This window comes from Cyprinodon tularosa, unplaced genomic scaffold (genome assembly GCF_016077235.1).
Source record: "Cyprinodon tularosa strain WSP-4 unplaced genomic scaffold, ASM1607723v1 ctg356, whole genome shotgun sequence".
Classification (NCBI taxonomy): Eukaryota; Metazoa; Chordata; class Actinopteri; order Cyprinodontiformes; family Cyprinodontidae; genus Cyprinodon; species Cyprinodon tularosa.
In genome coordinates, this window is record NW_024039070.1 from 323,579 (window position 1) to 344,744 (window position 21,166).

Sequence of the window (21,166 nt, forward strand, 5' to 3'; positions counted from 1 at the left end):
ATTAAATTAAACTGTCCACTTAGGAAGCAACACTGATTGACAATAAATTTCATATGCTGTTTCGCTAATAGAATAAACAAAAGGGGGAAATTATTGGCACTAACCAAGACACATTCAATAGAGGAGTGATTCTGCAGGTGGCGACCACAGAGAGGTTCTCAGTACCTATGCTTTCTGGCTGATGTTTTGGTCACTTTTAAATATTGATGGTGCTTTTCCACTCGTGCTAGAATAAGATGGACTCTACCACCCACACAAGTGGCTCAGGTAGCTCATTCAGGATGGTACATAAATACGAGCTGTGGCAACACCTTTTGCTGTGTCATAGGAGGACAACAACCCAGCAGCAGGACCTCTACCACCGCCTTTGTGCAAGGAAGAACAGGAGGAGCATTGCCATAGCCCTGCAAAATGACCTCCAGCAGTCACTGAGTCTGTTAGTCTGGTATGAGGCCTGACGTCCACAGATGGGGGTTGTTCCCACAGCCCAACACCGTTCAGGAAGCTTGGCATTTGCCAGAGAACACCTAGATTTGCAAATTCGGCACTGGTGCCCTGTGCTTTTCACAGATGAAAGCAGTTTTATACCTTTGACAGAGTCTGGAGAAACCATAGAGAGCGTTCTGCCGCCTTCAACTTCCTTCAGCAGGACAGGTTTTGGCAGGGTGGTCAGCAATGGTGTGGGGTGGCATTTCGTGCTTACCAGAGGTAGCATGAATGCCATTAGGTACCGAGAAGAGATCCTCAGACCCCTTGTGAGACAATACACTGGTGCGCTTGGCCCTGGGTTCCTCCTAATGCAGGAAAATGCTAAACCTCATATGGCTGGAGTTTGCCAGCAGTTCCTGCAAGATGAAGACGTTGAAGTGCACTAGACTAGCCCGCCTGTTCCCCAGACCTAATTCCCATTGAGCGCATCTAGGACATAATTTCTCGATCCATCCATCAACGTCACATTGCACCACAGACTGTCCAGGAGTCGGTGAATGCTTCAGTCCAGGTCTGGGAGAAGATCCCTCAGGAGACCATCCACCACCTCATCAGGAGCCTTTCCAGACACTTTAGGGAGGTCATACAGGCAGGTGGAGGCCACACACACACACACACACACATAATACTGAGCCTCAGTGACCTGACCTGCTGCACCTCACATCAAAGTTTAGTTCAGCCTGAAGTTTGTTTTTCCACTTTGTGTGTGTGACTCCAAATCCAGGGCTCCATTGGTTAATACATTTAATTTCCATTGATGATTTCTGTTTGATTTTGTTATCAACAAATTTAACTTTGTACAGAACTAAGTATTTAATATGAATATTTCATTCATTCAAATCCAAGATGTATAATTTGAGTGTTTCCTTTACTTTTTTGAGCAGTGTATATTATTGTAAATCGTGTAATTTATTAACATTTACACCCCGTATTTGGTTTAAATAAAGTGAAAAATGTATATATTTTAGAATTTAATATCTCCAGGCAATAATGGACTGCATGTTATATTCAACAGGGTGAAAAAATAAAGCTGTTTAACATTTCAGTACCTGGTATAGAAACGACAAAAAATGAAAATAAAAAAATGAAATACCAAATGAGACAATATAGTTAAAAGAAATTATAACAAACATCTTTCTTTGTAAAATGGTTTTTATTCACAAAAGTATAAAAAAAACTATTTGTAGCTCTTCTTTTAAACTGAATATCAAAAGCACCACAGTAATGTAAATGTTCAGTTATTTAATTATTCTAAGGTACAAACATGTTTTGGTATAACAGGCACTTCTAGCAGAAAGTTTGTTTTACTTAAATAATCAAACATCAGAAATTGTAAGTTTTTAAATCAGAGCTTCTTAAACCATTTAGATAAAACCATCATTCCTACATTATTTTTTTTTGTAAATTCTGAAAATAACTGTTTTATTGTTAACCAACCACAGAGTTTTGACTTTTACAGAGTAAATCATTGCTATACTAGTAGAACGATCTTAAGCCTGAGTTATAATTAATAACATTTCAACAAGAATCTAGTGGCTTTCTTCTCTCTTATGTCATTATGTTTAAAATAATGTTTCAAATATGACATTATATTTCAAATTTTTCTTGTTGTTAAATGAAATGCTAATAAATAAACAAAGTTGTCAAATTAACATACATATCAGCTAAAATATAGTTTAATTACCGTAATGGATCACTGGTAAAGACAAAGCAATACAGTAGTTAGTAGTTTAATATATTGTTTGGATACAATGTGGTTACTGGTTGTCCTGATAATTCCTATGATGTCAATTTATTCCCTTGAAAAATGTCATATTGAGGAAAATTTCAAAATTCTGCAACTTAACAGTCTGTGGAACATTTTTGTATGGGTTTCAGAAATTTTTCAATATTTTTTGCAACCCCGGCTTAAACTGTTCTTGGAGTACATTCAAAAATGTACAGCGATGTAACAGCTACACTTTTGCACAGTGTTACTTGACAGACATCAGAGTGATGGTGGAGAACTTCCTTTTCATTCATTGCTAAGTAGCAATGAGCTACTTAGCATCAGAAAATGTACTCCCAAAACCGTTTATGAATTAACGTTTTTGGTTCTGTTGTCATTTAATAGTTTAAAAGCTTATAGCTTATTTTATTCAATAGTTTACAAGTTGTTTTTTTGTGGGGTGGTAGGGTTACATTATTTTTTAGCTATAAATAACAAACATGTTTTTCATTTCATTTTTGAATATTCAAATTCAGGAACTTACTGTACATAATCATAAAGGTTATCAAAATGGGAGTCCCCATTTCGATGACTTCAGTTTCTGTCACAAGATAAACCGAGTACGGCAGAAAGAGGGAAACATGAATTAAAGGCCGGCAAGGTCTAATTTTTCTTCTGTTTTTGTAAAGGATTCTGATTATTGCATTATGACCCCTGAAGCATCCATCGTTATTTAGATTTACAGAAGCATAAGCCATCATTCCCAAAGATTCATGCAGTACAAAGTAACAGCAGATTCATTAAAAATACCAAGAAATATATCCCATCATTATTAAGCATAGTGTACATTTCCATATTCATTATTACATTGCAAGAAGTCCCATGACATACTCTGAAAAGTTGAGAGTGCAAAGAAAACAATAAAAATTGACAGTGCATGTATAGATAAAAGCATTGCTATAAAAAAAGGAAAAATACTAAAATAGCTATGAGCCCCACTGGAGGACTGATTTTCTCACAGAGTTGGTTTCATCTCTCCAATTACACAGATGAACTTAACATTTTTTCCAACACTGGATTGTCTGAATTTTGCTTTTCAGGCTGAGGATCCATGGCGTCAATATCTAATGTTGGAGTCAGCGATGTTTTAATTCTCTAAAGAAGATGAGACAGAAACAATCCTTGAGAACTACTTTGAACAAACAGCCACCATGAATAAATTCCAACAATATCTAATCAGAGTCAGTTATCATAACCTTCATTGTTTCCTAATAAAGTCAAATCACCAGATTAACAACAGTTTAATTCTTATAAAAAATTTAATAATGAAAGATGATAAGAGATTAAAAATGTACAGATTTGTCTCACCTGAAGAAGTGACCCTTCGCTATTGTATATCTCATGAATAGCACAAAGAGGGATCCACACAATGGAGACCAGAGAGATGACCCACCCCACTAACCTAGCCCAGAGTGGGTACATATACTCTCCATAGCGAGGGGGCGTGTACTGAATAATGCTGGAACCAAGGATGCACTGTGCAGAAAACAAGACCAGGCCTTAACACCGAGTTTATAAGAAGTTATATCCAAAAACAAAACTCACCAACATCAGCAGGGGACAGAAGAGGAGCAGGCAGAAGCGGAAGAAGATGCTCGGAGACTTGCCTCGCATCCTCTTAAACATGAGGGAAAGACGTGAGACACCTGTCAGAAAGAAATTAAGAAATTAATTATCAGGACCCAATCAGGAGTGAAACTCAGAGCAGGAAAATAAGAATAAAAGCAAATGTGATTGGTCCTTGCTATCAAAGTCCTTGAAAATGTTGCAATGAGTTCAAATCTTAGTTAAAAAGTTGAAATTCATGTGAAACTTTACCAAAGATCCAGCATACAGCAACTACTTCAAAGAAGGCAAGGAATATGAGGGACACCACAGCAGTGCAGTGGTCCATCAGCTGGAACACATAAATACCTCCCTGCAAAAAACAGGAGGGTAAAGCTTTAGTAACTAATATTGTGGGCCCTCTGAAATGCTTAAATGCATTATCTCTGTAAGATATTAATAATTTTTTTTCACCTTAGTAACATGAGGGATCCCCAGAACAAACCCTGTAATACAAACAACCAGAGCGAGCAGCTCTTCTCTTTTTAGGTACTGCAGAATTTTGATTCCAAACTCATCCTTTAAAAACGTCACCACCACCTCCACGTTGCCAAACTGCAGAAGACATAATTTACTCACTTATAACTCATCCCAATGCAATTGAATCCCTAACAAGATGCTCTCAGAAAATAAAGTATTTATTTTAGACCAAAAATAACATATCCCATTATTCTGAATGCAACATCAGAGGTGATAAGTAGATACATGGTGCTACAGATACATAACTACGTTTTTAGTAACAAGATAAATCAAATTGATGTACTGAAAAAGAATGAAAAAATGATCAACAAAAGTAATAAGATGGTTATAAAAAACCATTAGCGGTGGGGGGGGGGGGGGGTGAGAGAACATGAAAATAAAAACACAGATACATTATAGTGCATTAAAGATGCTCTTAACAAAACGTGTTCAATCTTTAAGTATGTCTAGATAGCACAGCCAAAGTGAACACCAAATAAATAGGGTTTCAACACTTTTACAGTTTCTGGGAGTTTAATCCAGTATAATGTAGCATAAAACTAAAAGTTGCTTCTCTATGTTTGGGTTTGGTTCTAGGAATATTGAGTAGGTTAGAGCTAGAAGACCTGAGACGACTGGGCGGTTGATAAAATTATAGCAAGCCTGTAATGTATGGGTGCGAAGCCAGTCAGTGATTTATAGACTAAAAGTAGTATTTTAAAGTCCATTATCTGAGAGATGGGAAGAAAGTGCCGCTTTATAACTGGGGTGATGTGCTCCATCTTTTTTGTCTTAGTGAGGATGTGGGCAGCAGCATTCTGGATCAGCATTCTGAACTTTTTATGGAGATCTGCATAGCAGTAATTTGTTCCATTATTACTGAGCTTATAAATACACCAATCAATCAATCAATCAGTTTTTTCTAAAACTTATTCAAAAAGAACTTTATCAAACCATAAGGCATCCAAAGTGAGTTCTTATGGCAAAAACAATAAAATAGCAAAAAGCCTAAAGGCATTGTGAAGGTATGCCCTCACATCAGGCTCTCTGAGGTTAAAAGACTGTTTAAAAAGTATAAACATAAAACCCTGTGCATTTCTGCAGTTTTTGTAGCATAATCTAAGGTTTAGAAAATATGATGTAATTTATTTTTTCCCATATATATATATATATATATATATATATATATATATATATATATATATATATGTGTGTTCATTCACTGATAAGAAGTAATTGCTTAAAGTACACCTACCCTCAGTCAGATGACCTGGACCCCCCCCCCCCCCCCCCCCCCTAATCAGCAAATCTTTTTGAGATAGAATTTACTACTTGTGGGGGTTGCGTTTTATTGCTCAAGTCTCCTAACAGTCTGGGATGGCCCCTCAACTCTGTTAATTGTAGCCACACCTGTCTCCTGCCCATGTCCCTACCCATGTTAGTGTGTGTGTTTCAAATGTAATAAAATTTGATCAGCCCTCGGGGCACATATTCATCGACTCTCAGAGCATGTGCCTTTGAACACTGTTTAAATACACTTAAAGACATGATCGATTTTTTTTTTGTTCAAACAATGTCTCACTTCTTTGTAACTGAAAATTTCCACAACACAAGGATAGCCGCATGCATGAGAATAAACCACTCGATGTGGAAACTCTGAGTACAAGTATAGTAAAGAACATCAGAATTTCCTGTAGGAGATTAGTTAGAACAATACTGTTAAATAAAAATGGCTTAGTTATTATTATTTGTTGTCAATCAATTAAAAGCCGGGTTGAAAGTAAGCCGGGACAGTACTGTGTATCAATATAACAAAAAGGGCTTTCATGGATTACCACCGCTGGTTGCTAGCCTGCTTCAATATGCTGTATTTTTATTGTCACCGACATCAACACAATTATAAATCTCAGTGCGCACTAAGACTGGTGTGCAGATTTTAAATCTCACATATGGTTGATCAATATGCACCTGGTGTAGGTCCTAGCCTGACAAGCTCCTCTCTTCCAGCTGTGCTTGCAGATAACTGTCTCTGCACTTGTGACTTGATAAACTTAATGTACGGTAAGTGAACCACCAGTAAGTGTACAAACTGCTTTTGTCTGTCAGTATTTTATTTCTTCCAACTCTTAAAAGGTGATGCAAACCTTTCTTTGATTTCCTTCCTACCATAGGAAGGCCTCTACTATACCCAGAAAATATTTTAGCATTTCAAGTTTGATTTTTTTTTTTCATAGACCCAGATAAATATGCACATAGACCTTCCTTGTCTAGTTCTCTCTATGTGCCTCTAGAGGAAGTATGTGCTAGATTTCAGTTTCATAATTCCAAAACAGTGCTTTTCCAACTGTTAGGTTAATGTTGTAAACAATTGGTCACTTTTTTCATGTATTTTATTTTTTTATTGTTTAAAAAAAGAAGAGAAATGCTTGAATTATTAAAATAGAAAACCCAAAGGCCCCATCTAAATTACAAAAAGTATAACTCTGTTTTTATATATTGGTTAGATCAGTTAACATCTACAAATCTAATCCTTTAACAGGCATGCAGGGAGTAGGAAACAATGTGACCCAATAATTTTTTTTTTAAATATCAGCAAATATTTAAATGTCTTTAAGTAAAAGAAACTATTAAATAAATCCAGCCTAGTTACCTTTTGTGTTTCCCATCAGTATGCATATGAGGCTAAAGTTTTCTATGAAGTTTTCTTTAGTTAGCAATGATGTCAGCTCAAATATGTAACGTGAACACAATAAAAAGGAAACCAAATACATGCATGTGAATGCTTTTGATATATATTTTTTAAAGGCTGGAATAGATCAGTATTCTAATTAGAAATATAAATGGGAAAAACTCAAATATGAAATAGGCATTATTAGGAGCAAATGTTTACTTGACTGTCGAGACCAAGACACAGCAGCATGATGAAGAACAATGGAGCCCAGAACTGAAAGCCGGGCATGGTGGAGAGGACTTCAGGGTACACAACAAACACCAAACCGGGACCTGAGACATGAAACAGGCTTTTATGGGACCGAACTGCAGCAGGAGAAAATTTACTTTAGCCTACTATTAGTTGAACCGTATTTTTAGCCTGTAAATACTAGGTTTGCCTTTTACTTACAGTAAGAGGCAAACCTAGCCAAAATACAAAAAACATAGTACACTTAAGGCTGTCAAAATTACAGCCTATTAAATCACACTTTTGACTTTACGCAAACTCAGCTGTGTTAACATTGGCTGTATTCACTTGTATTTTGATATATACAATCACAAATATATTTTTCAAAAATGTTCACAAATACAAATTTGTATTCAGTCAGATTGAAGCAGTGTTTTGGTGAGACGTATTTAAATGCATTCACAGCATTTCAAGTTAGGCAACAGCGTTATAGCTGGAGTTATGTCTGAACATTGCTGGAAGGTGAATTTTAGCCCCATTCTTAAGTAAATTGCATACTCATACAGGTTTTCTTTCAGAATTACCCTGTGGCTATGGCATTCCATCTATCCTACCATCACTCACCACCTTTTCTCTCTATCTGTTAAAAAAATGCCTCCACACAGCATGATGCTGCTGCCACTAACTTTAATTACAGAAACAGTTTATTTAGGGTGCAGGTTTAGTTTAATAAGTAAGTTTAAATTCGGGCCTCTTATGAACAGAGCATTTTCTTCCACTAATTAGCTGTGTCATGATTTGTTTTAAAAAAAGCTACCAACAGAGACCATGATATTCTTTTTGTCAGCAGGTTTTTCTCACTGCCAAGGCAGTGAAATTATGTTCCATACAGAACCTAAATGTTTTGTGTTAATGAATTATATTTTATATTTAATGTATGGATGAAGAAAAAAAACAGGGTGTCAGGCAGCTGCTTCAAGCTTCTATTAAAAAAGAAAAATGCAATTTTTGTTTGTAAGTTACAAGAATAATCGCATAACCTCAGAAAACCCTGAAAGTTTACGCTTTCTTTAAAACTTCTTTTTGGATCAGACTCCTGCAGGGTCAAAAACAGAACTTTCCAACTGTGAGACAACAGAAATGTGCCTTTACTCCAGCTGAAATAACTCAAAACACCAACATTGAACACATCAAACAGCTGCTTGTATTGGGTGGAACTACTCATGAGCAAACAAATTTGAAAACTAGAAAAAAAAATAAAAGTTATGTCTGTTGTTCTAAGGAATTAAAATACTACAACAAATATTCCAGTGGAATTAAGAAATTACACAATGAAACCAGTCACTCTAAAGAACTACTTGAGGGATTTTTTTTTTTTTTTTTTCCTACTACTACAGTCTGATGGCTTTTTAGATGTGCTTCTTACCGTCTGTGGCTATGTTGTCCACTGGTAGATTGTGTTTATAAGACATGTGGCCAATAGCTGAGAAGATTACAAAACCAGCCAGGATACTTGTGAAGGAATTGGTTAATGAAACTATTAACACATCTCTGCGAAACAAAAAACAAACCAAAACAACCAATTAAATTGTATACCCAAGAGTCAATAAGATAAGATCCTCACAACTAATTATCAAAAAGAAAATGTAATATCCTACAAAATATTATGCAGCTATCTCAAGTGAAGATTTAACAAAAAATCAGTCTGTAATTTACAGGCTGAGAAAATTCCTTCAGTGATTTTTTATTATTTTTTATTTTGGTAAACAATCCCTTAAAGTACTGTTCAATGAAACATACCAAAAAATAAAGCTTTTATATCTTAAATGCAGTGACCAATCATATTTACCTTGTGATGTTGTGGTTAAACTTGTTGTAACTAGCCATTGAAATCATGCAGCCGAATGCTATTCCAAGCGAGTTAAACACCTGGGCAGCAGCATTGACCCAAACCTGTGAAACAAGCATAACAAAAGAAAGCATTTTCTACGTTTGTATTTGATTTCATTTTAAGTTCCATGACGTTCTTAAATGTTTCATTTTTTCATGTGGCCATGGACTCATATTTAAAAGCAAGAACGCTAAAAAAAAAAATGGTTTGTTATGTCAGATCGTCTCAATATCATCTCATCTATTAATCCTTCTGGATATTTTCTTTGGAGATGGCAAGCAATTGAGCCACTATGTTTTAAAAAAATTTTATTTACTGCTATTTCTTATGACATATTGACATTTGCAAATTAGAACATTGAAAAGAAATTAGAAAAGCTTCATAAAAAAATGGATCAAAAAGAAAATACCTTCCTTTTTTTACATCCACACAAAGTCTATTTTTAATGTTACTTTATAGAATAGAATTCAACTTTATTGTCATGACACTGTCACAAGTGCAAAGCAACAAAATGTACTGTAGTTTGCATCCATCCAGATGTGCTATACATGATATAAATATTAATTTACATGTATACAGAAACTATGTATATATGGAGTACAAATGGTATATATATAAACAGAGAGTAATTGTAAGAGGCTATAAAATAAATAAATATGGAAGCTATATACAGATTACACATGAAAATTAGGATATGGATTATGTATATATTAGTGGGTTTATAATACAGGATAAATAGTGACAGATAATAGCAGATAACAGATTGTATTCAGCTATAGTAGAGAAGTACATGTAAGTGGTGTTTATACCACATAGCCTCACCTTAACTTCGAAAAGTTTTCCCCAAACAGGTGTTACAAAATAAAGCATGCCCTCCTTGGCTCCAGGAAGCTGGACATTATTGATAAGCAGGGCGAACAGGACAAAGTATGGAAAAACAGCAGTGAAGTACACCACCTATGGGCACAAAAACCAGAAGAGGAGACTTTCAACATGTGGATACAAACTTGGTTTGCAATTATTATCAAACTCAGGTTGAAAGATGATTATTCTAAAGTAGTAATGATGCATATTGTAGTATAGGACAACTAATAACATGACATAGAAATCAGAACGATTAGGCTCCTTTTGTCAGAGAGAATAAACATAAACAGATACTTGAGAGATTAATCTACTTCATTATTAAACATTGCTATAAAAAAGATTTTCCCCATTATAAACTTGTTTAGTGTTCCCCTTTTTTCTGTTTTAATCAAGTAATGACAATTGAAAATAATATATTGGATCTCAGTGAGAATACCTGTTCATAAAATATTTTTTTGGGGATTGACAGTATTTTCTCTTTCTCTTCTTTACATAATATTCCACTAACTAGATTCCGAATTGATTACTGAAAGATATGTGGAATCTAGAAATCCCTTGTCTGAGCATGTAAAGTACAGTAACATATCTAAAAAAGAAAAAGAGAAAACATCACGACTCAATCTATAGTAATATAAGGACGGACAAGAAAAAACACACTTTGATTACAACATTTCCAAGGTCTTGGGACTCCACCCTCCACTGTCAGAGCCATTATTCACAAATGAAGAAAACATTGAACTTTTCTGAACCTTCCCAGGACTGCCCGTCAAATAAAATGACTTCAAAGATGCATTGACTACTCATCCAGTAGGTCAATAAACAAACCAGGAAAACAGCTAAAGTCTGCTCGTCTCACTTCTGAAAACCTCATGATTCAACAAGAGAGGGTCCCAGCTTACACAGAAAGAACTTAAAAAATAGAAAAAAATAAAACAAAAATATTATGTTTTTTTGGAAAGTGTGCATCCTCTCATATCTAGTTTAAAAACAATAAACAATCTTAGAAAAACATAATACAGTGACATTACACAACCAGTCATTAGGTAAAAAGAGCAATTATGTTATCAGAGTGAATCTGGTTGGCTTTGATTGATTTTCATTAATAAACGGAATCAGAACTTGAAAACTACTTTATGTATGTAGACAGATTATCATCACCTGATATTGAATGTTTCATAATATGAGTCAAAATAAAACCAACACAAGAAGACCTCTGTAAAGGGGCAAATACCATTTTAGAGCAATGTATGCGTCTCTATCATGTGGAAAAATCAAAAATCAATCAGACCTTGCCAGTGGATTTGACTCCTTTAAATATACATAAATAAATGATGATCCAGGAAAGAAGAAGACAGCCAAACAGTTCCCACTGCAAGCCGCCGACTTCTTCAATGCCGCTGGTTTTCTCCAAAAGTTTGTGACTGGAAGAATTTGGGGAGAAAAAAAAGAGACAATTATATATTAAACTCATTTTCCCTGCTTAAATGAGCAATAATGAGAGATAAAATTGATCTTCACACATAAAAAAAAAATTCAGTACGGTAATATGTTTCTGAAAAGGGCCAAGGAGTGACATATGAGCTCATTGTTCCAAACTACATGCCATCTCATTTTATAACGTCTGTGTAGATTAAATGTAACATCTACAATGAGCCGTGTTTAATGTGACTGTGGAGAAAAACTGAAGGCTTCTCACTCAAAGAACTGCTGGCTTGAAGACTGCAGGTGGGTAGCATTGCCAGGAAAACCATTGGAACAGTTTCCCACAGCATTCCACGTGTTGTTGCAAGTAGACCATGGCAGAGTTTCTCTAAACGAGTTGAACAAGTAGAAAAGGGCCCAGCTCATCAGCACATTGTAAAATGTGCAGAACACGAAAGAGATGACGACTGTAGCCAGACCTACCCCTGTAGAGTGATATTTGGAAGAGCAGATAGCAAAGAAAGGCATGGATCAGCAGACGTCATGCAATCTGTGCTAAAGTACTGTAGTTACACAATTGACTCAAAGCATGAATTATTACTGTATGCTAGATAGAACAACCTGTTATTTCGGTCTAAGTCGGCCACAGATAAGAGTAACTGCTCAAGTTATTCTTTTAAATCACATGTTGGTGTGGGTGGTTGTTGAATATAAAACAAAAGGAGTTCAAAGTCCTGCAAGAGCTGTAAATTATTCAAAGTTTAAAAGACTTGTTCCAATCTGAGTGGGTCAAGTTTTAGACTGAAGGGATGTCATTACTGAGGAGTGACTCAGCAGAAGAGCAGGGCAATGGTACCATTTCCATTGCCAGCAGAAAGTGAACAATGGGTACCCACACAGCACTGGGAAAAATTAGGACACCCCCTGTTTACATTTAGATTTACTGATATGCTTCAATTCTATGTTGCAGAGTCCAGTTCTGCTTCAGCTTATTTTCACAAATATCCCCCATATTCTGCAGGCACTCTTTGCTGCATAGAAGAACTGGCAAACCATGATTCGTTCAGATATGTAACTTACTTTGGTTTGGTATTCCTGCTTTTTCCTTTCTTTTTAACAGATCAATTGCTTTCTTTTTGTGCACTTTTTATTAAACATAAATATTTATGTGTTCTCTTTTTTATTGTACAATCATTCATCGGACATCATTGGCGCACGTTTTAGGTCTAACAATGGCGTTTGTTTTTCTTTAACTTTAGCATGTTGGGATCTGCTTTCAGGATCAACTTGCTTGGTTGGAAACGTATGCAAAATGTCAGTTATTTTGAAAGTCCCCTTGTAGATTTCCTTCTGAAATGTGGAAAGACTGATGTAAGACAAACAAAACTGTTCAGATCCCTTTTTAATCCCTTACAAGACCCATGAGCTGGGATTTTCCATTTGAAATCATCAGACTGCTCTTTCAATTAGTGCACAGTGTTCACTCTCCCTTCAGCAGTTAAGAGTGCAACAGATAAAATCTCTGTGGCTGAAACAGGGCAAATGTTTGTGAAAATGCTGAGTAATCTTTTAATGTGGCATGCCTGTTTATGATGTTAAAAAATGAGGGGGTGCCCCTACTTTTTTTCCCCCTCACCAGAAAAGGCCTTCTGTTTACTTAGATTACCAAAAAAAAGTTGATATTCTTTTTATGGATAAGTAAATTATTTTTATATTTTAGTGTTGATAAAAATATTGATATTAAAAGACAATGACAAACATCTTAGCAACCACTGGGAAAACCTTGTTGCTCACTCCTTGAACGTATCTGATAGGGAGGCTAACTTGCAAAAAGTCCAGAGCTGACTCGTGATCCCAGTCTGGCCCCTGGAATTATGAACACAGACACTGGAAGCGCCAACTGCTCTAAAGCTACATCTGTTACAATAGGTGTTGCAAATCCAAACAAAAATGCGCAAATAAAAACCTAAATTGTTCCAAGGACACAACAGAGCTTTAGGAATTGACTTCTCCATATTCTCCAAACATCTGTGCATTCAAGCTCTGCAGGATGTGCTGGAAAGTCTCATAAATTTTGGTTAATATGAGGACGTGCCATATTCTTTTCTAAATTTAAACATTGAGATATTTAAAGATTGGAGCATTGTCTTCAGCTCAAACCTCTGTACAATGACATTTCCTAAAGAAAAAATGACTTGACACCCAATTTAAATCAAATGCAAATGCATTTCCTCATTAGCTAACTTCTGGGGGTAATTGGTAACAGTGGATTATATTTCTGGATATCATATTTATGGAAAAATACATACAAAACATTATCATTCAGCATGAAGAAAGGTGTACTTGTAAAGTGAGACGGAGGTGCACAGGTATATAATTTACAAGAGCATACAGAAAACAAACTACCTGCTTTCGGCTCTTGTTTAGCACAGAACAATAACCAGGAAGAAATGAGCGATATATCAAGGGAAGGACCCAAACGTTTTGACCGGGTAGATTATCTCTGTTTATAAGGAGATGAGAAAACTATGGAGAGAAATCTCAAGTTAGAACAAAAAAATGCAGCATTTCATTTCATAGAAACAGTGGGTGATTGTTGATGGTTAAAGTGCTTTGATCTAGATAGTAATACATGTGCTGCTAAGTACAAGGTGTGAAATATGAAAAGGCATTTTTTTTCTTAGTTTCACTGAAAAAAATATTTCTCAGGCAATTATACAGCAGCAGCTTGTATTACAATTCTAGAAAAGTTTTAACATTAAACATTAATTAATAGAAAAATCGTTTTCAACCTTAATCAGTATAGCTTAAAAATCAACTGTGATTTTATTTTTTTTTATTATTTAACAACATAATTAATTTTTTGCTTTTTTTCCATCCATCAACAGATAAAATGAATTGTCACAAGGGAAAAAACAGACATTCATTTGCTTAATAAAATACAAATCCTATGTTAGATTAATTATAACCCCAGATTTTTTGGGCAATTTTTGATTAAAGTCAGTGAACATAAAAAAAAAAAAAGCCCACCAGGCAATTTACCTAAAAAAAAAATCTTTTCTAGTTGTCAACAGATTGAAAAGGGTTAAGATGGATGAATGACATACATATACATTCAATAAGGACAGGAACACATGAATTAGTTGAATATAAGCAGTTTTATGGATGAACTGAACGCATTCCTGTGATAAGAGGTTTACACCGGTGGAGTTTTGGAGATAAGCAATTTACAAGCACAGTAGTCATCAGATAACCTCGGAAATCTGACAACTGTGACATACATATGATCGGTGGCATTTAAGTGAACTTTTATTGTTGAAAGGAGGGGTGGGGGGGGGTGCAGAGGTAAGCCAGGGATATCTATCTATAAAGGGAATACACACACTATGAGAATAAATTTGTTTTTCAAAAAATAGTTTGCAACAGAAGTTTCTAAACATGCAATATATTTAAGTACATATTAAGCACAAAGGAGATTAGATTTGTGAATGTTTCAGTCTCCTTTATCCCCTTCTTCTAATGGACATTGAGAGCGATGGTGTCTGGCATGATACTTATGAAAGTAACATAACAATTTCAAATTTGGCGTGCCAGATTCATTGCCAACGCCCTACAGTAGAACGGCATGTTTTTGTTTTGTTTTCCTTTCACTGAACAGAAAATCTTTGCAGGTATGAAAAAATTATATGTATAGTCCTTGACAGCGGCTTTGGCTTCGGCCCTCTTGATTTTTTTTCTGCCCGGATCTGGTCAACTGCTTGTTCTCCGCTCTCCAGGGGTGCAGCATCTGGGACGCTCTGGGCGGCGCCCGCCACATTTTGCGGGCAACCCACCAGCCGGATCCTACCTTGTTCACTGGGCATGGACTAAGCTATGGTACCAGGTTAGTGACTCACATTCCTAGTCTTCCTCCGCCACATAAATGAGGTCACTAACTTGTGTCTCCTTTCTGCAGAGTTAACTTTGATAGACGCCTTTGCCGCTGCTACCACAGACTCGCAAGCAGTTTTTATAATAACCTAATACAATATGATTTTCATACTTTCAAATCATTTTAAAAATTAGGACAGGTTTAAAATATTCATTGCAGTTAAGGAACGAAATCCACCCTTTTTATTTAGGTATGTGTCATTTCTTGGAGCAAAGTCCTTTCAAAAACTAGAAAAAGGTAATTATAATCAGATGGATGGACAGACAAAATATTCAGCCAATCACAATTTTATTTCATTCTTTGTACATGATGACTTCAAAGTCTTTCATGCTCAAATCCTGGTAGAAGTCGTCATTGCTTAATGTATTTCTGCATTAGCAAGCTGGTACGTCTAGGTTAGGTACATCTTTTCCCGTGGCGTCTGACACTGGAGCTGGAGTGGAGACTGGGTAGAGAAGGGATGCTGTCAGCAGGAAGTGAGATAGTGATTGGCTGATATGAGGGCATGGAGCCGTGTCGATAGGTTAAAAGAGCCTTTTTAGAGTGAATTTGAGCAAAGTCTTAATTTCTGTTTGCAGGTAACAGGGCTTGTTAATGGAATACAAGCATAAGATGTACTTGCCATCTTACTCAAGTACATCCTACAGTTGTGTTTGCTTTTAGTCAGTTTGAACAGGCAAATGTGCCAATGCGTGTTATGCGTTTCTTTTATTTTATTTTTTTTATTTGTGACCTGATTCTGACTACAGCCCATCATGCTACAGATATCATACTGGTCTCGCTCTCTGTTTGTTTTGCTTTGGTTGTGATATTGTTCCACAAGCATATTTTAACAAAGACTTGCTTCCTGACAAACACTCACATCCTGACAAACCCTTTCAACATTCAACGCTCTGGCCATTTTACTGCCATTTTAAGCAGGTCAGATATAGGCTTTAAACCTCAACTTTATCTGTAAGATTAAAAAAAGCATTTTCCAGAACTTTTCCAAAACTAATGCAATGGCCCTGCAAGAACTTACAGTATGCTAATGCCTAAAACCAGTTTCTAAATTGGAACTCTGCATCACACTTGCAGTATTATCTTGCACTACCAACGTGCTGAACTTTAATTAATGCCCTTTTGCACCATTATTTTTAAGCTGGTTTCTTTTTTACTACACTGTTTACATTCTGATCACTGCTGCACTTTAAAAATGGCAATGTTCATTTCACTGTTTCACAGTTGTCAGCTTCTCATTTTACTGCTGTAAGCTGCATGCAATGGAATTTCATTTTGTATACACTCTGTGCATACAAAAGGACAAAGTGTCTCTAAGTGTGAAGAAAAAGAAACTATAATACATGAGTTTCAGCTTTCAAATCAAATTATTCATATAAATCCACCTTTAAAAAAATTCCTCATTTATTAAGATGTCATAAAAGGAAGAAATGGCATTATAAGAAGTTTTTGAGTACATTTCTGAATATTTCCTAACAAGAAATTTATGAGATGTCTAATTCAGTGCATCTATTGATATGCCTTTTACATACAAGGCCTTGTATTATTTGTATCTGTGAAGGTAGAAAACTTAACCAGAGACTCATTTCCATCACTACAATGAGCCTCTGTAACAGTGAGAGTCACTTACCTTTAAAGAGGGGACAGATTTTGGCAAATGCATGCACTGGGCCTAAACGGCTATACTGGCCAACAGAAAACTCCATGAAGAGCAGAGGTATGCCACAAAGGAAAACCATGGTGAGGTAAGGGACAATGAAGGCACCTAAAAGAAAAAAAGTTCCAAAGATTAATGTACAAGTGTGAATGATAATTACTAGCTAGGTAAAAAAATAAAAAATAAATGCTATGATGTTTTAGCTATTTTGTAATTATAACCTAACTTCTCTGGTTAGTTTAAAAACAAATGTAACATTTCAGGTTTTCCACAATGTAAAAAATTTTCTCACTATAATTACTGTCTGTCAGGTTAGTGGATTTAATGTGCAAAAAAAACTCCACTTGTTAAACCCCAGTCCTACCCAAATTCTGAAAGCATGGGCTTTAGTTAAAACCCCCAGGGGATAACATAATGATGGCTTGCATGTTGAGACTTCATAAGACTTTATTAGGTTGAGTTTTGTTGAGTGATGAACCCCGGGAACCAATCTTACATGCAAAAACAACGTTAATTTATTTGCATAAAAAAAATAATGCTATTGTTTAAAGGCTATATTTGACTTTCATTATGAAAATGAATAGAATTTGTTTAATAAAGACAAATACTAAAGCCATTTGCTTTCAACAAAGCATTGCCTAAAAGGTTTCAATGAACTAGCAAAATTAACTTGTTTTTCTTTTTAAATACAAAGTTTTCCAGAAAGTGCTAATTTTTGCACCATCAATCAAAAACCGAAGACAACAAACTACGATAAACAGACTTAACAATTTCTCTATGTTTATTTATTTACAATGCTTATTCCTCTAAATAACTCATGAAATCTCTCTTCCAATGACCTAAGTTCATGCCTCTACATTTTGTGGAATAGAATAATGCAATGTTCCATTTTTTTTGTTGTTTTTTTTTTTGTTAATATTTCCATTTGCTGTTTAAACAGAACAGTCAAAATCATATACTGTATAAACAATGAGGTCTTTAACCTTAATTTATTGCAACTCAGTGTTTCAACGTGCCTCAAGCATAACCCAACCTTTTAGCACATCCCCCATTTAGAGAAAGGTGGGTAGCAACTTCCTACATTTATTTAGTTACAACTTAAAAAAAAAAAAAAAAAAAAATCAGTTTTTGTAGCAGTTGTTCCTTACCGTTATCATTTTTATTTTGAAACTTTTCCTTTAGTAATATTCTTATGAAATTATCACTTCTCTTATTAAAATAAACTGTCTGGCTACTCTACTCACATCCAGTAATTGACCAATCAGAGGTCAGGTAGAAATACAGTAAATAGCTGGAAGTTCATATGAATTACCTAGTTTAAAAAATGGTTTTATAACTTTATGTTAAAAATAATTTAAAGAGGTGTTTCTTCTTCTCAAATGTGTCATTTTGTAATCATACTGTGTATTTTTTTTCTTTCTTTATTTTATACTTTGGAATATCAACATTTGCACATAACTGTCAGATTACATACTTTTAAACATTAAAACAGATATAACTAGGAAACATTTACTCAGTAATTGAGTAACCATCGTACCAAATACTTTCTTACTCTTGCTTGAGTGACATCTTAAAAGACTACTTTCTACTTTTACTTTAGTTTAAAAAAAAAGTTGTGATACTCTTAAAATCTTTAGGTATTCCTCCCATCTCGGTTTAGAGACAAGCCCATTGACTGCGCTCCCTACAGAGCAATATACACATTTCTTCCTACAGTATTGACCACTGTTGGTTCATTCCTCTGATTCTTTTCTTGTGGAGGGAGTACAGTAGAGTGTTGATCTATTATCTGGTTCACACTATTGCACAATGTAAGCTATGCTAGAACGACAAATTAATTTTCACTCCGAGCCAACTGAGACATTAGAGCAGACCTGAAGAAGGGCCCCTTCACAAAATATTGCCTGGGGCCCAAATACTGCTAATCTGTCCCTGCAAAACTGTAATTTATTTTCGAGCCAAGTTATTCTATGATGGAAAAGCTTAGTCCTTTATAGACCTTAGTCCTAGACATTTTCTTTAGCAGATGAATATTATGTTTGCTATGCAATGCACTTCAATAAATCATTTTGAGATGTTAAATGTCAGGTTGTGTGGAGCTTTTGAGGACCAAATGCAGAGAGCAGTAGGCATGGATGAGTTTGGATGGTTTAATGAAAGTCCAAGGGAACAGAAGCAAAAATACAAAAATACTGAAAACCAATAAATGTCAGGAAAAATACTCGGAGGAAGCAAGAGACTAGAAATCAAAACAACATCTACAACACACAAGAAACCAGCACTTAATGAAAACTCTGGCGCTCTTTTAAGCCCAGCACTCTGATTATAAAGATTATTTTCACCTGTGTAGGCTACCCAGGTTCTCCACAAAGATCCTCTATAGTAGAGATGCACAACTCGCACTAACGCACACACACAGGAACCCTGACATTAAATGCATTTTTTTTTTTTTTTTTTTATTAACTGCTGATTAAACTTTATGATGAGCTGAAGTTGAGCAATCTTATGTACATCTCTGGTCAGCAGCTTCTTATGCCAAGTAAAAAAAAATGTACTCATGTTTTTTTTTTCTTTCAGCTGCTGTAAACTCATTAACCTCCACATAACTATTCTAGTTTCACATAAACTAGAATAATGTTAAATAGAGAAGTTGCATTGTTTGGGGTGGCTAGATCTAGTTTCAAATGTTTTTTTTTTTTCCTTTCCTGTTACTCAGACGTTTGTTTATTTCTGCAGACTTGTTGCTCACCTCCACCGCTGCTGTAGCAGAGATAAGGAAATCTCCAGACGTTGCCCAGTCCCACAGCGTATCCCACCGTGGCCAAGATGAACTCCAGCTGTCCACTCCACGTGGGTCTCTCAGCTCTTTTATCCACCGATCTGTCGGCGCTGGCTTTGATATCCGCAGGCTGATGATCACATCTTCTCTCCTCAGACAGAGGCTCTGTGTTTTCGGCTCCACGCTCCATCGCGGAAATTGAATAAAAATAGATGGGTTTGATTATAAAAAAAAAAAAAACGTCCGCTGTAGTAACGTCCAAAACATATACAATATGGGATCATATAACCTATATAGATATATACATATAGATATATAGATATAGATGAAGACACGAGTCCAATTTAAGTGACACCATCCTGAGCAGTGAATCATATAATCACCGCTGTCTAAAAAGGCCCACAAACTCCGCCCATCAGGTTTCCCCTTTCTTTCAATGATCCTGTTACTACGTAACAGAGCCCACTCTTTCATAACGCAGACACCTTCAGGTGTCGCGTTGCAGCGCGATGCGCATCAAACTGCCTATGTGTATGGGCGTTATTTTAACGCAAATACTTTATTTTATATCATTTGCATTAGAAAAATTGCTTAGTCATTGGATAAATTTGCGTTTGTTGACGCGATTTTTATTTTATTAGGCAAATTACGCTCAGTTTGATTTGTTATAGGACCTAGTATCCAAAAAACACGTGTGGATGAAGCAGGTTACTTAAGAACATAATTTTTTTTTTTTCTGTTGTAATCCTCTGACTAATAAATTAATAGACTTAGTTATATTCTATTGAGTCCCATTAGGCTTTAACCCAATTAAAACATCAATACTTTTAGGTCTAATTGGTTTGAATTAAGGCACAGTTAATGGGATTTGCTCCTTCTGTTGAATGAAGGCGCGTTGATATCTTGGCATTATAGATGTAGCCCTACCTCTGCAAAATAAAAAATACTCATAATACACATACGTTTTATTTGAAGCGTACTGATGTCATGAAAGGCTATATGTGGTGCATTGTTCTTGCATTTGTGCCTATGTAATTTGCACATGTATGTCAAACACGTGTTATCTGCTTCCTGTGAGTTTTTCACTTTATTCCCTCTTCATGTTGTCTGGGCGTGTTTTTAAACCCATTTCTGTTATTATATTCTTCCATTTTCCTCATGGTCACTGCCTGCCTATAGCGATAGAACAGTCTCCATGTTAATATATGTAATCCACACATGCATTGGCTCATATTTCACTCAATGTGGAACCATGTACATGCTTCTTCCGGTTCACTATACCGGAATAATTTTTAAAGTAGATGAAAGTTATCCGCACTGCAAAAAAAAAGAAAAAAAAGTCCATCTTCTTAAAATTATAAATTTACTACCACTGTTTGATTAAGCATCATCACATGTTATG

The 21,166-nt window shown here is 35.6% G+C and overlaps 1 protein-coding gene and 1 long non-coding RNA gene across 3 annotated transcripts in view; one reads left to right on the forward strand and one right to left on the reverse strand.

The window, feature by feature from the left end:
• The window catches only part of LOC119790094, a 51,708-nt gene extending 30,605 nt beyond the window's left edge, over positions 1-21,103 (forward strand). The window contains exons 2-3 of the long non-coding RNA XR_005281675.1: positions 15,174-15,280; positions 19,722-21,103. This is a non-coding gene — a long non-coding RNA (uncharacterized LOC119790094). The remainder of the gene's footprint in view (positions 1-15,173; positions 15,281-19,721) is intronic.
• Positions 1,624-20,158, reverse strand: si:ch211-225b11.1 (uncharacterized protein LOC561694 homolog). Of its 2 annotated transcripts, XM_038295434.1 has the most exons (13): positions 19,735-20,156; positions 16,959-17,093; positions 11,672-11,882; positions 11,264-11,396; positions 9,934-10,068; positions 9,070-9,173; positions 8,647-8,771; positions 7,212-7,324; positions 4,277-4,417; positions 4,076-4,175; positions 3,803-3,903; positions 3,566-3,733; positions 1,624-3,352 (listed from the first exon to the last, which is right to left on the reverse strand). In XM_038295434.1, exons 1-13 carry the CDS (start codon positions 19,952-19,954, stop codon positions 3,239-3,241), a joined length of 1,800 nt encoding a protein of 599 aa, XP_038151362.1. In that variant the 5' UTR covers positions 19,955-20,156; the 3' UTR covers positions 1,624-3,238. The 2 variants fall into 2 exon arrangements, with proteins under 2 accessions (XP_038151362.1, XP_038151364.1); XM_038295436.1 differs by lacking the exon at positions 4,277-4,417 and having other exon boundaries at positions 19,735-20,158.
• Positions 21,104-21,166: the final 63 nt, after the last annotated feature.